This window comes from Oncorhynchus keta, chromosome 21 (genome assembly GCF_023373465.1).
Source record: "Oncorhynchus keta strain PuntledgeMale-10-30-2019 chromosome 21, Oket_V2, whole genome shotgun sequence".
NCBI classification, from domain to species: domain Eukaryota; kingdom Metazoa; phylum Chordata; class Actinopteri; order Salmoniformes; family Salmonidae; genus Oncorhynchus; species Oncorhynchus keta.
The window spans coordinates 47,329,692-47,347,152 of record NC_068441.1 but is presented as its reverse complement, the minus strand read 5'-3'; the positions used below and the strand labels follow the sequence as shown (position 1 = coordinate 47,347,152).

The 17,461-nt window shown below is 42.0% G+C and overlaps 1 protein-coding gene across 1 annotated transcript in view; it reads right to left on the bottom strand.

The window, feature by feature from the left end:
- Nucleotides 1-17,461, bottom strand: part of LOC118400623 (dual specificity calcium/calmodulin-dependent 3',5'-cyclic nucleotide phosphodiesterase 1B-like) — a 40,266-nt gene that overhangs the window by 5,552 nt on the left and 17,253 nt on the right. The window contains exons 2-9 of the mRNA XM_052474056.1: nt 15,880-15,993; nt 12,566-12,748; nt 10,083-10,149; nt 9,761-9,877; nt 9,330-9,470; nt 8,632-8,732; nt 438-563; nt 37-138 (exon numbers count right to left, since the gene is read on the bottom strand). Coding sequence (XP_052330016.1) covers nt 37-138; nt 438-563; nt 8,632-8,732; nt 9,330-9,470; nt 9,761-9,877; nt 10,083-10,149; nt 12,566-12,748; nt 15,880-15,993 — 951 coding nt within the window. The remainder of the gene's footprint in view (nt 1-36; nt 139-437; nt 564-8,631; nt 8,733-9,329; nt 9,471-9,760; nt 9,878-10,082; nt 10,150-12,565; nt 12,749-15,879; nt 15,994-17,461) is intronic.

The following is a 17,461-nucleotide window of genomic DNA, read 5'->3' as shown; positions in this document are numbered from 1 at the left end:
TGATGTGACCTGGGTAAAGCGTGGAGCAGCACGTACCCTTCGTGCTGCTGCAGACACCCCTTCATGGCTTTGACCTGGACAAGGTGAGACGACATGTCTGTAGCCAACACCATCTCTATCACCAGCGCTCGCAGCTCCCTGTCACACACACAGAAACACACCCATGTAACCTTTCCAGACTGCCCTTTCACACACAAACGCATAAACACACCCATCTAACCTTTCCAGACTGTCCTGATGGGTTTCTCTGTTCCCATGGTAACATAGATTTGTGCTGCTCAAAGGGGAGTTGTGGTTGGGTTTGCTTCTGTCTGTCTGTCTGTCTGTCTGTCTGTCTGTCTGTCTGTCTGTCTGTCTGTCTGTCTGTCTGTCTGTCTGTCTGTCTGTCTGTCTGTCTGTCTGTCTCACAGCATATTGATACAGTACATCTCTCCTACATCCACTGTTCTCTGTTGAGGTTAATGAAGATGTTGGATTGGTCATCCTGTAGAAGATGGAACGCAGCACTGATGTGGTGGCTTTCCTGGACTGACCGGTCGTTGTAGATCATAGCAAAGTCTGACCTACACAAAACACACACAGATGAAAAACAATCATGAAGTAATAGCTAGATTGGTTCTACTTCAATGATCGGGCTTTAGCTAAATTATCTGACTACTGTTGTCATGCCTTAGCTTTAACCCTAATCCTACAGATCTGGGACCAGGATATTATATGTCCTTTGTTTTACAGAAACACGTATGGCATGACAATGACAGTCAGAGGGGTTGGATAAAGCACATACAGTGCATTCAGAAAGTATTCAGACCCCTTGACTTTTTTCATATTTTGTTACGTTACAACCTTATTCTAAAATAGATTCAATACTAAAAAATCCTCAGCAATCTACACACAATATCCCAAAATGACAAAGCAAAAGCAGGTTTTTATACATTCTTGCAAATGTATTAAAGATTTTAAAAAGGAAATACCTTATTTACATAAGTATTCAGAACCTTTGCTATGAGACTCGAAATTGAGCTCAGATGAATCCCGTTTCCATTGATCATCCTTGAGATGTTTTTGCAACTTGACTGGAGTCCACCTGTGGGAAATTCAATTGATTTGGAAAGGCACACACCTGTCTATATAAGGTAGCACAGTTGACAGTGCATGTCAGAGCAAAAACCAAGCCATGACGTCAAAGGAATTGACCATTCATAAATGGAAGAAGTTTGGGACCACCAAGACTCTTCCTAGAGCTGCCACCTGGCCAATCTGAGCAATTGAAGTAGAAGGGCCTTGGTCAGGAAGGTAACCAAGAACCCGATGGTCACTCTGACAGAGCTCGAGAGTTCCACTGTGGAGAAGGGAGAACCTTTCAGAAGAACTCATCTCTGAAGAACTCCACCAATCAGGCAAGTGGCCAGACGGAAGCCACTCCTCATTGCTTGGAGTTTACCAAAAGGCACCTAAAGACTCTCAGACCTAAAGACTCTCAGATTGAACTTTTTGGCCTGAATGCTAAGCGTCACGTCTGGAGGAAACCTGGTACCATCCCTACGATGTAGCATGATGGTGGCAGCATCATGCTGTGAGGATGTTTTTCATCTGCAGGGACTGGGAGACTAGTCAGGATTAAGGGAAAGATGAACGGAGCAAAGTACAGAGAGATTCTTGATGAAAACTTGCTCCAGAGCGCTCAGGACTTCAGACTGGGGCGAAATATCAATTTCGAACAGGACAATGACCCTAAGCACACAGCCAAGACAACACAGGAGTGGTTTCAGGACTCTGAATGTCCTTGATTGGCCCAGCCAGAGCATGGAACCCGATCGAACATCTCTGGAGAGACCTGAAAATAGTTGTGCAACGACGCTCCCCATCCAACCTGACAGAGCTTGAGAGGATCTGCAGAGAATAATGGGAGAAACTTCCCAAATACAGATGTGCCACGCTTGTAGCGTCATACCCAAGAAGACTCGAGGCTGTAATCGCTGCCAAAGGTGCTTCAACAAAGTACTGAGTAAAAGTTCTGAATACTTATGTAAATGTAATATCACCAGATAGTGAGATTCTGAGTGGTGGAGCTGTAATAAAGAGGTAATGAGAGAAGAGAACAGATGGACATAAATGACTCAGGAGAAAGGAGCAGGAGCAAGTTAATTGAGTCACATCCAATATCAAGCCCCCTGTCGAAAGTCATTTGCATACATGTTTACTAGGCACTTAGAAATGGATAATAAACAGATATCAGCGCTACACAGTAAATGGGATTCCCCGTAGGGATAAACACTGTGTAGAAAACTTAGGCAAGTGCAAAAAAAAGGAGACATTTAATTGTCAATGTTTAGGCTGTACAACAAATTTTCAAGACTGCAGCAACAGCTTAGTACTTGTTTTTAGGATTAATCTGCTTCCATTTGCAAGCAGAACAAAAAGAGCATTTAAGTAGTACTGTCGTAACAGTATAATGAGGAAATGTGATGCAATGCAACTGAATAATCCCAGTGGAGGTGCCCAAGATTCAGGAGTAAAAATAACATTTTACTGGGGGTGTAAAAATGACTGAAATCAAAATAAAACATATATATATATAATATCTAGCAATTCAATAACAATACACACATCATCCACAAGTTTAAAAAAAATCTGAAATATCAGAACGGAATATACAGTTGAAGTCAGAAGTTTAAATACACTAGGTTGGAGTCATTAAAACTCGTTTTTCAACCACTCCACAAATTTCTTGTTAACAAACTATAGTTTCCGCAAGTCGGTTAGGACATCTACTTTGTGCATGGCACAAGTCATTTTTCCAACAATTGTTTACAGATAGATTATTCCACTTATAACTCACTGTATCACAATTCTAGTGGGTCAGAAGTTTACTGTGCTTTTAAACAGCTTGGAAAATTCCAGAAAATGATGTCATGGCTTTAGAAGCTTCTGATGGGATAATTAACATAATTTGAGTCAATTGGAGGTGAACCTGTGGATGTATTTCAAGGCCTACCTTCAAACTCAGTGCCTCTTTGCTTGACATCATGGGTAAATCAAAAGAAATCAGCCAAGACCTCAGAAATAGAATTGTAGACCTCCACAAGTCTGGGTCATCCTTGGGAGCAATTTCCAAATGCCTGTAGGTACCACGTTCATTTCTACAAACAATAGTACGCAAGTATAAACACCATGGGACCACACAGCCGTCATACCGCCCAGGAAGGAGGCGCATTCTGTCTCCTAGAGTTGAATGTACTTTGGTGCGAAAAGTGCAAATCAATCCCAAAACAATAGCAAAGGACCCTGTGAAGATGCTGGAGGAAACAGGTACAAAAGTATCTATATCCACAGCAAAACAAGTCCTATATCGCCACTCAGCTAGGAAGAAGCCACTCCTCCAAAAAACGCCATAAAAAGTCAGGCTAGGTTTTGCAACTGCACACGGGGAAGAAGATTGTACTTTCTGGAGAAAAGTCCACTGGAATGATGAAACAACAATAGAACTGTTTGGCCAAAATTACCATTGTTATGTTTGGAGGAAAAATGGGGAGGCTTGCAAGCCGAAGAATACCATCCCAAACGTGAAGCACGGGGGTGGCAGCATCATGTTGTGGGGGTGCTTTACTGCAGGAGGGACTGGTGCACTTCACAAAATAAATGGCATCATGGGGATGGAAATTATGTGGATATATTGAAGCAACATCTTAAGACATCAGTCAGGAAGTTAAAGCTTGGTTTTAAATGGGTCTTCCAAATGGACAATGACCCCAAGCATACTTCCAAAATTTTGGCAAAATTGGATAACAAAGTCAAGGTATTGGAGCGGCCATCACAAAGACCTGACCTCAATCCTATAGAACATTTGTGGGCAGAACTGAAAAAGCGTGTGCTCTGTCAGGAGGAATGGGCCAAAATTCACCCAATTTATTGTGGGAAGGTTGTGGAATGCAACTCGAAACGTTTGACCCAAACCAAAACAATTTAAACGCAATGCTACCAGATACTAATTGAGTGACCCACTGGGAATGTGATGAAAGAAATAAAACATTTCACATTGTTAAAATAAAGTGGTGATCCTAACTGTCCTAAAACAGGGATTTTTTTACTTGGATTAAATGTAAGGAATTGTAAAAAAAAACAACTACGTTTAAATGTATTTGGCTAAGGTGTATGTAAACTTCAGACTTCAACTGTATATGTAAATGGTATAGACAGTATGGACAGCATGTGAATAGCAAAGGTGTGTACAGCAGTAATTATTAAGGATGGTCCTTGACTAGAATACGGTATATACATATAAAGTGTGTAAAACACATTGTAAATATTATTAAAGTGACCAGTGTTCAATGTCTATATACTGTACATGGGGCAGCAGTCTCTAAGGTGCATGGTAGAGTTCCGAGTTTTAGCCGGCTGGTAACAGTGTCTAAGTTTCAGGGCAGACCACTGGGCGGTGGACGGTCAGTGGTGGCTGTTCAACAGTCTGATGACCTGGGGTGAACGGGCCGCGGCTTGGGTGGCTGGGGACCTTGATGATCTTCTTGGCCTTCCTGTGACACCGGGTGCTGTAGATGTCCTGGAGGGCTGGCAGTGTGCCCCCAGTGATGCGTTGGACTGACCGCACCACCCTCTGGAGACCAATGCGGGTGTGGGCGGGGTGTTTGCAGGCGGGGCGTTTGTGGGCTTTTCGGTTACTGGCATTTGTGGTTGCTGGAATTGCAGTAGTGGGCATTGTAGTTGCGGGCGGTGCGGTTGTGAGCGTTGCGTTTTTTGGTGATGCGGTTGCGGGGGCTGCAGTTGCAGGCGGTGCAGTTTCCCTGCCAGGAGGGGATGAAGCCATACAGAAAGTTGTTGATCTGCATCTGCGAAATTTCTTCAGCTTCCTGTAGTTGAAGAGGTGCTGATGTGCCTTCTTGGTGAGGTGGTACCACTTCAGGTCGTCAGTGATATGCACGCCAAGGAACTTGAAGCTTTTGAACCTCTCCAATGTGGCCCTGGCGATGTTGATTGGGGCGTGCTCTCTCCGCTGTCTCCTGTTGTCCAGGGAGAGGTTATTCCCACCACTCCGCCAGGGCACTTAACCTCCTCCCTGTAGAGTACTGTCCAGTTATCTGGTCAATCCCTGGTCCTATCACACTTGAGTACTGTCTGGTTATATGGTCAATCCCTGGTCCTATCACACTTAGAGTACTGTCTGGTTATATGGTCAATCCCTGGTCCTATCACACTTAGAGTACTATCTGGTTATATGGTCAATCCCTGGTCCTATCACACTTAGAGTACTGTCTGGTTATATGGTCAATCCCTGGTCCTATCACACCTAGAGTACTGTCTGGTTATATGGTCAATCCCTGGTCCTATCACACTATAGTACTGCCCCTGGTACTGTCTCCAGTTTTAAGGTCAATCCCTGGTCCTATCACACTTAGAGTACTGTCTGGTTATATGGTCAATCCCTTTATAATACTGTCCCTGGTCCTAATCACATAAGTACTGTCCCTGGTCCTATTTAGAGTACTGTCCCTGGTCCTATCACACCTAGAGTACTGTCCCTGGTCCTATCACACCTAGAGTACTGTCCCTGGTCCTATCACCTAGAGTACTGTCCCTGGTCCTATCACACTGTCCCTGGTCCTATCACACCTAGAGTACTGTCCCTGGTAGAGTACTGTCCCTGGTCCTATCACACTTAGAGTACTGTCCCTGGTCCTATCACACCTAGAGTACTGTCCCTGGTCCTATCACACCTAGAGTACTGTCCCTGGTCCTATCACACCTGGAGTACTGCCCCTGGTCCTATCACACTTAGAGTACTGTCTGGATCACACCAACTGTCCCTGGTCCTATCACACTATAGAGTACTGTCCCTGGTCCTATCACATGAGTACTGTCCCTGGTCCTATCACACTTAGAGTACTGTCCCTGGTCCTATCACACCTAGAGTACTGTCCCTGGTCCTATCACACCTAGAGTACTGTCCCTGGTCCTATCACACCTAGAGTACTGTCCCTGGTCCTATCACACCTAGAGTACTGTCCCTGGTCCTATCACACCTAGAGTACTGTCCCTGGTCCTATCACACCTGGAGTACTGCCCCTGGTCCTATCACACCTAGAGTACTGTCCCTGGTCCTATCACACCTAGAGTACTGTCCCTGGTCCTATCACACCTAGAGTACTGTCCCTGGTCCTATCACACCTAGAGTACTGTCCCTGGTCCTATCACACCTGGAGTACTGCCCCTGGTCCTATCACACTTAGAGTACTGCCCAGTTTTAAGGTCAATCCCTGGTCCTATCACACTTAGAGTACTATCCAGTTATATGGTCAATGCCTGGTCCTATCACACTTAGACTACTGTCCAGTTATATGGTCAATCCCTGATCCTATCACACTTAGAGTACTGTCCAGTTATATGGTCAATCCCTGGTCCTATCACACTTAGAGTATTTTCTCTGGTCCTATCACACTTAGAGTAGTCTGGTTATATGTTCATCTGCAGCAAAGAAAGATAGATAAAAGCTCAAAACAGGGCTGCCAGATTAGCTCTTCATTGCTCAAAACAGGGCTGGTAGATTATCTGACCATATTAATATTATCCAAATATTATCAGAATCTCTCATGGCTTCATGTTAAAAACATATTTCTATCTAGTCTTCTGATTTTCTTTAGGAATGTTATACTGTATATATTTTTTTTTAAACAGTATTTTTCCGTCTAGTTAGTACATACTAGCACACATAAGCACCAAATCAAACATGCAAATTCAGGGCAGCTAAAACAACCCGAGCCAAGGACAAATCGCCTCAAATCTAGTTTTATATAGAGCTATAGCTGAATGGAACTCTACCAATCCATATTTCTCAGGCAAAAAGTACATCCACCTTCAATAAAAAAATAAAAGAACATCTAATGCGATAGACCATATGACTGGACAGCAAATAGAAAGCATGCTGTTTGTATTTAGTGAATTTCCCTGTCTATCTTGCAGCCTATATTCATTACCAAAATGTCCTATCTGTATGGCGCTGTCCATTGTACTGATTCAGTGCAGCAGATATATGCCACACATTTCAAAAGCACTCTATGATGTCAGAGTCTCTCTATTTAAATGTTATGTGTATTGTGGTAAAGCAGAATTCAATTTAATTCCAATGTAAGAACCCCCAAAAATGTTTCCCCCTTGCTTGATTTCAACTGCCCCCTTAATCACTGTATCCTGGCGCCAGGTCTGGTGAAGTGTGATCACAGCGTTGTTCTTTGTAGTGTTGATAGGCCCTCGTGTTTTTGTTCCCAAAATAAAGAGTTGATCTGTGTGCCAGGAGACAGAGTTCTTAGGTGCCTCTGTGTCTCTATGTGGAAAATCGACTTCTAAAATTAGCAGCTTCCCTCCATAAGATATGTTTGCTTAAGAAGGAATAGGAGCTGAAAGCATCTCTCTCTCTCTCTCTCTCTGTCGCTTTCTCTCTTTTTCTCTCTCTGTCTCTGTCTCTTTCTGTCTCTTTCAGTCTCTCGCTCTCTCTCTCTCTCTCTCTCTCTCTCCATCTCTCTCTCTCTCTCATACATGCAAGTACGCACACACACTCTCTAGCTCTTTCTCTCTCTTGCTCTCTCCCTCACTCTCTCACTCTCTTTCTCTCTCTCTCTCTCTCCATTTCCCACTCTTTACTGTAATGCATTTTTGAGCACCTCAGTCATTTACAGTTTTTCTCAATCGCTAAAACACAATTTCTGAACCCTTGCTCCATTTCCTGAAAACATTAAACACAAAACGTCACCTTCAAGCACTATTTACATAACCTCTGACTCCTCTCGCAAAATGAAACATTCGCCTCAAAACAGTTTTACCTGTGTTCAAAATCAAACACTGCTCTCAAATCATAAACAAAGTGATCAAAATGATATACACCCTCAAGCAGTCAGTAAACAATACACCGAAAAATAGAAAACACATTGTTCAAAACATACAATTCTCAGGGAGAAGTACATTTTTAATCTAAAAAAATATTAATATTTTTCCGTCATTGTCTTTTGATGAACGAAAACATGTTCTATCATAGTAGCTCAAAATTGATCAGAAATTACTACTCTGCTTTGCTCTACTTTCTCCTTCCCACCTTCAACAACCTGTTTGCTCTCTAAACTGGCTTATATTGGTTGTGTCGCATCATTTGAAACAGGTTAAATCAATTTTGAGTGGTTGTGTTCAATCAATGACATATGTTCTCTATTTGTATTTGATTGTTGCCACTTGTGTTTACCAGTATGGATGACGTGTGCATGAGAGTGCAGAATGTGTTTTGAGAATGAGAATGTGTTTGGAGTTGCTGAAAAGTCTAAGTGAGATCTGCAAATTGTGTTTTATCATGTGAAATGGTTTAAGGTATTGACAACAGACATAATTAGCTAAATGAGTCCAGGCAACTGAGAACTTTGTTCAGCCAATGGGTTTTTAGTGTTTTAGCAATTGAGAAAAACTGTAATAAATTCAGAGAATAAAACATACACATTTTCTATCTTAGTTGGTGTAAATGTGGATTCGATTTCACTCTCTCCCACTCACTCTGAAATCAAATGCATCTTTGAACACCTCAGTAATTATTACTTTACTTTATCTTACTTTACTTTATCTTACTTGACTTTTTCTTACTTTGTGTGAATGTGGAAGTCGTTTGTAGTTCCAGTGTGTTCGTAGTCATGGATGGCCGCAGCAAACAGGGACGCCAGGACCTCCAGTTCAGTCAACCAGTGCTGCATGTGAGACCCACACAGATACCCTTGTTATAAACCTCACATACATAACCTACATATACCTTTCATATAGAGTTAGTGTATCGTTATTATAGAGTAACCAGTGCTGGAGGCTAGACCAACACAGATACTATTATTATAAAAACCTGTATTTCAAATGCAGACATTTACATTGGTTTACAGTAAATACATCTATATTGGATTCTTTTTTTTCCCCTTTTTTGATTGTAGATTCCATCAATGTAATTGTTTTCATCATTTCCAATACCCCATATATTTTGGGGGTATATATTAATAGTGTGTATATATATACATACACATATGTATATAAATATACATACATAAATATACACATACATATGCATAGAAATACACATACAAACATACATATCTTAAAAAATATATATTTTCCTTTATTATTTCCCACAAACCCTATACATTTTCTTCTGCTATTTCATACAAGTCCATGCATACACTGAAGCCAGTGACCTGACCAGGCAGACACAATTTGGGAAATGTCCTTTCCTGAGCTGTGACAATCAAATACATGACAGGGATAACATGTTATAAACGGAGAGAAGACGAGCTGTACTGTACCACTAGTCCTGTACGTAAGAGCAGACAGTGGAGGGTCTGTGTGACGTCGGCTGCGTGGACACTGCTGTGGTAGGGGTTGCTGTGTTTACTGTAGCCTTTCTCCAGCTTCTCCAAGAAGGACATCAGACAGGAGATTGGGATCTGTAATACCACACATTATGACATGGAAAGTTCACACGGAGTTCATCTGTTGTGTTCCAGCACACTACATCAGCTAACTGGCCTGTGTCTGAGTCTGCCCTCTAGGGTACTACTTATGGAAACAGTTTTACACACTAGAAAAGGTAGACAATACTATGTGTGTTTGAGTCAGCTGTTTATGTCAGTGAGAAAAGTTAGAATTTTTAGAGGCTAATGTAAAATTAAAGCTGTACAGAAACAGAAGGAGTTATGGTAAAATAGTAAGGACGTGCAAAGTGATATGTGGAGACCTTGAATCTGCTGTTGAGTTCGTATCGTGTCACCAGCTCGAAGACCAGGGTCTGTAGTGCGTGGTCATCACTGGCTGTGTTCAGGGCAAACACATCAAAGTTCCACCGGTCAATGTCCTAAAGATGGAGATGATAGAGACAAATAGATAACAGATATCTGTTATGTCCAAAGCACATTGAGGTTTTCAAGAATTGGAGTCTGAAATTGAAAAGGTCGATAGCTCATACTGTAGTCATATGGTCAGGGAAACTCCTGGCTCTGCTCCTTATGTTGTAGCCCAATTAAAGCCTTTAGAAATGATAACAGATCACATATTCTTACCCTGAGACAGTTAACTACTGCTGCAGGTTGGTCAGGCATGGCAGCAGTGTAGGCCCTTCTGAACATCCTGGAACAACAGCACATTAAATGTTTTGCATTGGACAATCTCAGTAGTGAATCTGTGATGTCCTTGTTATAACAGAATGTGGATCAAGAATTCCACTGCAAATGTACAGAAGTGAATTTATCCTGACCCTATGACACACACTTCACAAACCCCATTCACAACATTATATAGAAGGAGGGTTTTTTAATGTTGCATTGTTTTTCTCAAATTAATGAGGAGGACCAGGGCGAGCCTCCTTTACTTTATATTACAAATTAATGAGGAGGACCAGGGCGAGCCTCCTTTACTTTATATTACAAATTAATGAGGAGGACCAGGGCGAGCCTCCTTTACTTTATATTACAAATTAATGAGGAGGACCAGGGCGAGCCTCCTTTACTTTATATTACAAATTAATGAGGAGGACCAGGCTGAGCCTCCTTTACTTTATATTACAAATTAATGAGGAGGACCAGGGCGAGCCTCCTTTACTTTATATTACAAATTAATGAGGAGGACCAGGGCGAGCCTCCTTTACTTTATATTACAAATTAATGAGGAGGACCAGGGCGAGCCTCCTTTACTTTATATTACAAATTAATGAGGAGGACCAGGGCGAGCCTCCTTTACTTTATATTACAAATTAATGAGGAGGACCAGGCTGAGCCTCCTTTACTTTATATTACAAATTAATGAGGAGGACCAGGGCGAGCCTCCTTTACTTTATATTACAAATTAATGAGGAGGACCAGGGCGAGCCTCCTTTACTTTATATTACAAATTAATGAGGAGGACCAGGGCGAGCCTCCTTTACTTTATATTACAAATTAATGAGGAGGACCAGGGGAGGACCAGGGCGAGCCTCCTTTACTTTATATTACAAATTAATGAGGAGGACCAGGGCGAGCCTCCTTTACTTTATATTACAAATTAATGAGGAGGACCAGGGCGAGCCTCCTTTACTTTATATTACAAATTAATGAGGAGGACCAGGGCGAGCCTCCTTTACTTTATATTACAAATTAATGAGGAGGACCAGGGCGAGCCTCCTTTACTTTATATTACAAATTAATGAGGAGGACCAGGGCGAGCCTCCTTTACTTTATATTACAAATTAATGAGGAGGACCAGGCTGAGCCTCCTTTACTTTATATTACAAATTAATGAGGAGGACCAGGCTGAGCCTCCTTTACTTTATATTACAAATTAATGAGGAGGACCAGGGCGAGCCTCCTTTACTTTATATTACAAATTAATGAGGAGGACCAGGCTGAGCCTCCTTTACTTTATATTACAAATTAATGAGGAGGACCAGGGCGAGCCTCCTTTACTTTATATTACAAATTAATGAGGAGGACCAGGGCGAGCCTCCTTTACTTTATATTACAAATTAATGAGGAGGACCAGGGCGAGCCTCCTTTACTTTATATTACAAATTAATGAGGAGGACCAGGGCGAGCCTCCTTTACTTTATATTACAAATTAATGAGGAGGACCAGGGCGAGCCTCCTTTACTTTATATTACAAATTAATGAGGAGGACCAGGGCGAGCCTCCTTTACTTTATATTACAAATTAATGAGGAGGACCAGGGCGAGCCTCCTTTACTTTATATTACAAATTAATGAGGAGGACCAGGGCGAGCCTCCTTTACTTTATATTACAAATTAATGAGGTGGACCAATGAATGGGCGAGCCTCCTTTACTTTATATTACAAATTAATGAGGAGGACCAGGGCGAGCCTCCTTTACTTTATATTACAAATTAATGAGGAGGACCAGGGCGAGCCTCCTTTACTTTATATTACAAATTAATGAGGAGGACCAGGGCGAGCCTCCTTTACTTTATATTACAAATTAATGAGGAGGACCAGGGTGAGCCTCCTTTACTTTATATTACAAATTAATGAGGAGGACCAGGGCGAGCCTCCTTTACTTTATATTACAAATGAATGAGGATGACCAGGGCGAGCCTCCTTTACTTTATATTACAAATGAATGAGGAGGACCAGGGCGAGCCTCCTTTACTTTATATTACAAATTAATGAGGATGACCAGGGCGAGCCTCCTTTACTTTATATTACAAATTAATGAGGAGGACCAGGGCGAGCCTCCTTTACTTTATATTACAAATTAATGAGGATGACCAGGGCGAGCCTCCTTTACTTTATATTACAAATTAATGAGGAGGACCAGGGCGAGCCTCCTTTACTTTATATTACAAATTAATGAGGAGGACCAGGGCGAGCCTCCTTTACTTTATATTACAAATGAATGAGGAGGACCTCCTTTACTTTATATTACAAATTAATGAGGAGGACCAGGGCGAGCCTCCTTTACTGTATATAACAAATTAATGAGGAGGACCAGGGCGAGCCTCCTTTACTTTATATTACAAATTCATGTCCTCATTGAAGATAATAACGTTTTCCATCTACCTCTCGACAAAGATCCCAGCCTGAACTGCGTGGACGATGCTGCGGAACTTTGGTTTGTCGTCAGAGCGGCGGGCGGGGTGGCGGGCCCTCTGAGTGAAGGTTGAAGCCAGCCAATCAGTGACCTCCGTGGGCACGCCATCAGAGTGCAGCTTCTGGAGGTCATCCTCTGTGTCCAGACCCTGTCTGAAAGGACAGAGAGAGAGCAAATCAGACTTGCCTGAGAGAGGAGAGAGGACAAATCAGACCTGCCTGAGAGATGTCATGACGTTGGCCTGGGGGTAGGTTTATAACAATCATAAATACCTCTTCCCCCCTTTTTCCTCTCTACCCTACTGAAGTTTGCAAAACCCTTGTTTAACAAAGATATTCTGGGAACGTCAGAATGTGGGGGGAAATGAACTATATTCTGGTAATCCGACCAATTGAACATATGCAGTGGTACTTAATGAATATGATGTCAGTTTGGTTGTCATCTGAGACATTCTCATCAATGATAAAGATGACATAAACTCTACAGTGGAAAGCCTACACATCAAATGTTTGAATATGAAATGATTTGTGATTGAATGAAATGTGATTTTAGCTTCTAAAATGTGAGATGTGGGTTTTCACTCAGTGGCCCGCCCACGTGAAGAGACAGAGGTTGTAAACTATGACACACACTCCCTTCCTATATAAAGCCTTGATGACAACATAACTTCCTGTTCCGAGGATATGAGGACGACGGTCCTATGTCAGAATGGTTCAGATAATAACTACAGAACGAAGCCAACATCAGCATGAGCTTTGGTTGCGAATTGTATGAACTTTTGAACTCTTTTTCACTACAGCAGTGATACCTCCTAGCTGTTGAATTATGCAGGGTAGGAAGGAACAGACAGAGTATCCCGTCTATCACACAACGACGTTACTACAACATATCAATTGACAACCAGAGACATTATTCAAAGGACAGAGGACTCGGTTTGGCAACACGGCCTTCCATCTACCACCAACCTACTGAAGCGCAGCTCAGAGTAAATATTTATTGCATTTTCCTTTTCCAAATGGGCGGTAATTTAGAATGCATTAGATACTGTATTTATGATAGCCCTTCCCTTTGTTCCTCAGTCTTCCCCCTCTTTCACTCAACCCAGCCCCTTTTCCTTTGTGTAACAAGCTGTCATATCTGTTCCGCCCACTCGGGACGTTTTCCTTTATGACGTCATTTGTAATCAAGTTATGATTAATTGTGTGTATGTGAATTCTGTGTGATTAGTTAGGTATTTCGTAAATAAATAATTAAACCCAATTTTGTATTGCTGATTCAAATTGTTAGCCAGGGTTCTTGCAGATAACCAAGAATTTACAACTTTCAGATGAGACAGAAGTAAGATGAAGATTAATGTTGACTGCTATTGATGTAAGACATTACTAGGACTTTAAGAGTTTATTCGGAAGATAACAGCTCTATAAATATAATTTTGTGGTGCCCGACTCTCTAGTTACAGTTACATGATTAGCTCAATCAGGTAATATTAATTACGGAGACCTTATTTTATAGAATAGCATGTCATATTTCTTAATCCGGCATATCCAAAGACAGAACAGAGAGGAGAGAGAGAAAATCAGACCTGCCTGAGAGAGGAGAGAGAGAGCAAATCAGACTTGCCTGAGAGTGGACAAATCAGACCTGCCTGAGAGAGGAGAGAGAGAAAAAAATCTGACCTGCCTGAGAGAGGAGAGAGCAAATCAAACCTGCCTGAGAGAAGAGAGAGAGGACAAATCAGACCTGCCTGAGAGAGGAGAGAGAGAGCAAATCAGACCTGCCTGAGAGAGGAGAGAAAGAGAGAGCAAATCAGACCTGTCTGAGGAGAGAGAGCAAATTAGACCTGCCTGAGGAGAGGAGAGAAAGAGAGAGCAAATCAGACCTGCCTGCTGAGAGATAGCAAATCAGACCTGCCTGAGAGAGGAGAGAAAGAGAGAGCAAATCAGACCTGCCTGCGGAGAGGAGAGACAGTGATGGGAACAGGGACACATTCTGGGGACAGGGGACAGGGACACATTCTTTTTCGTTTCCCTTATTCTAAGCGGTACAGCAATCACACTCTGTTGAATGACAGATTTAAGTAGATGGAAACATTGCAGCCTTCATTACAGCCTTGATCACAGCCTTCATAACAGTCTTCTTTATTTCCTTCATTACAGCCTTCATCAAGCCTTCATCACAGCCTTCTTCATACCCTTCATCACAGCCTTCATCACAATCTTTCTTTATACCCTTCATCACAGCCTTCACCACAGCCTTCATCACAGCCTTCTTTATTTCCTTCATCACAGCCTTCATCACAGCCTTCTTTATTTCCTTCATCACAGCCTTCTTTTTTTACCCTTCATCACAGCCTTCATCACACCTTTCACCACAGCCTTCATCACAGCCTTCTTTATATCCTTAATCACAGCCTTCTTTATATCCTTCATTACAGCCTTCTTTTTTAACCCTTCATCACAGCCTTCATCACAGCCTTCATCACAGCCTCCTTTATACCCTTTATCACAGCCTTCATCACAGCCATCTTTATATCCTTCATTATAGCCTTCATTACAGCTTTCATTACAGCCTTCACCACAGCCTTCATCACAGCCTTCATTACAGCCATCTTTATATCCTTCATTACAGCCTTCATTACAGCCTTCACCACAGCCTTCATCACAGCCTTCATTACAGCCATCTTTATATCCTTCATTACAGCCTTCATTACAGCCTTCACCACAGCCTTCATCACAGCCTTCATTACAGCCATCTTTATATCCTTCATTACAGCCTTCATTACAGCCTTCACCACAGGCTTCATCACAGCCTTCATTACAGCCATCTTTATATCCTTCATTACAGCCTTCATTACAGCCTTCACCACAGCCTTCATCACAGCCTTCATTACAGCCATCTTTATATCCTTCATCACAGCCTTCATTACAGCCATCTTTATTTCCTTCATTACAGCCATCTTCATATCGATTATCACAGCCTTCATCACAGCCTTCATCAAGGTGCTTTGGGGTCATATCAAATGAGACAGGGTGGCTAAGGGAAAGTGGATAAGGTGTTCCAAGGCAACCATGTCTACTAAATATAGACAAGTAGACATGGTTGCCTTGGAACACCTTATGGCTCAAATATTAAATATAGACAACACATAATGTGGAGCATTGTGTTCCGAGTGGAAACAAGGATATGCTGATATAGTTGGTTCGTATATGCGTTCCAGGCCTTAAGCAGGCAGTATGGGCTTACAGTATCATACAATATAATCACACTAAAGGCCACACTGTACCTGGGCCCATCAAAGTAAACAGCTTCCAGTAAGGATGCGGTGTGGTCCAAGTTCTTCTTCAGATCTTCAAAGTCCACATCTTTCTCTTCCAATTGCTTGACCATACACCTCAGCCTGGAAAGAGAGTCCCAAAAGTCTTCATAAGCACTTTACACATGATATAGGCAATATAAAGGATTTATGATGGTGTTACTAATGAACTTTTAGAGGAAAGAAAATCCTGCACGCTGCACTTGCTTAGTATCAGCCTCACGACCTTCATCAGAGCTTTTATGCCTTTAAAGTTGGGTTTAATTTAAAGTAGGAGTGGAGGATGACATTTTGTTGATGAATAACCTTGGTTCCTGTCATAGCAAAACACTATAATCAACAACAAGATATTCAGTAAGACAGCAGTGTTTTCAAAACACAGTCAGGTATATGATGGGAGCAATTACTAAGCAATTTCCCCCCCAAAAGCCTTGTGTTTGTATATTATGGTTCAATGTTATGAGCTGGCAATGCTTTGACAATAGGATGAAAGGTCTGGGAAACTGGGAGAGAGGGAAAGAGAGAGAGGGGGAGAAGAGCGAGAGAGAGAGAGAGAGAGAGAGAGAGAGAGAGAGAGAGAGAGAGAGAGAGAGAGAGAGAGAGAGAGAGAGAGAGAGAGAGAGAGAGAGAGAGAGAGAGAGAGAGAGAGAGAGGAGGGAGGGAGAAAGACAGAGGGGAGAAGAGCGAGAGAGAGAGAGAGAGAGAGAGAGAGAGAGAGAGAGAGAGAGAGAGAGAGAGAGAGAGAGAGAGAGAGAGAGAGAGAGGAGAGGAGAGGAGGGAGAGAGAGAGAGAGAGAGAGAGAAATAGAAAGAAAGAAAGAAAGAAAGAAAGAAAGAAAGAAAGAAAGAAAGAAAGAAAGAAAGAAAGAAAGAAAGAAAGAAAGAGAAAGAGAGATGGAGGAGAGAGAGAGAGAAAGGGAAAGAGAGAGGGGGGGAGAAGAGCGAGAGAGAGAGAGAGAGAGAGAGAGAGAGAGAGGGACAGAAAGAGGGGAAGGAGAGAGAGAGAGAAATAGAAAGAGAGAAAGAAAGAAAGAAAGAAAGAAAGAAAGAAAGAAAGAAAGAAAGAAAGAAAGAAAGAGAGATGGAGGGAGAGAGAGAGAGAATTAATAAATATCAATCATTTGGAAGAGTTGTAACACTACTCCGTGAGGTGTGGAGCGGACCAGAGAACCAGTGGCAGGAAGGCATCATTAGCCCCACATTTTCTATCATTAGCCCCACATTTTCTATCATTAGCCCCACATTTTCTATCATTAGCCCCACATTTTCTATCATTAGCCCCACATTTTCTATCATTAGCCCCACATTTTCTATCATTAGCCCCACATTTTTTATCATTAGCCCCACATTTTCTATCATTAGCCCCACATTTTCTATCATTAGCCCCACATTTTTTATCATTAGCCCCACATTTTCTATCATTAGCCCCACATTTTCTATCATTAGCCCCACATTTTCTATCATTAGCCCCACATTTTCTATCATTAGCCCCACATTTTCTATCATTAGCCCCACATTTTTATCATTAGCCCCACATTTTCTATCATTAGCCC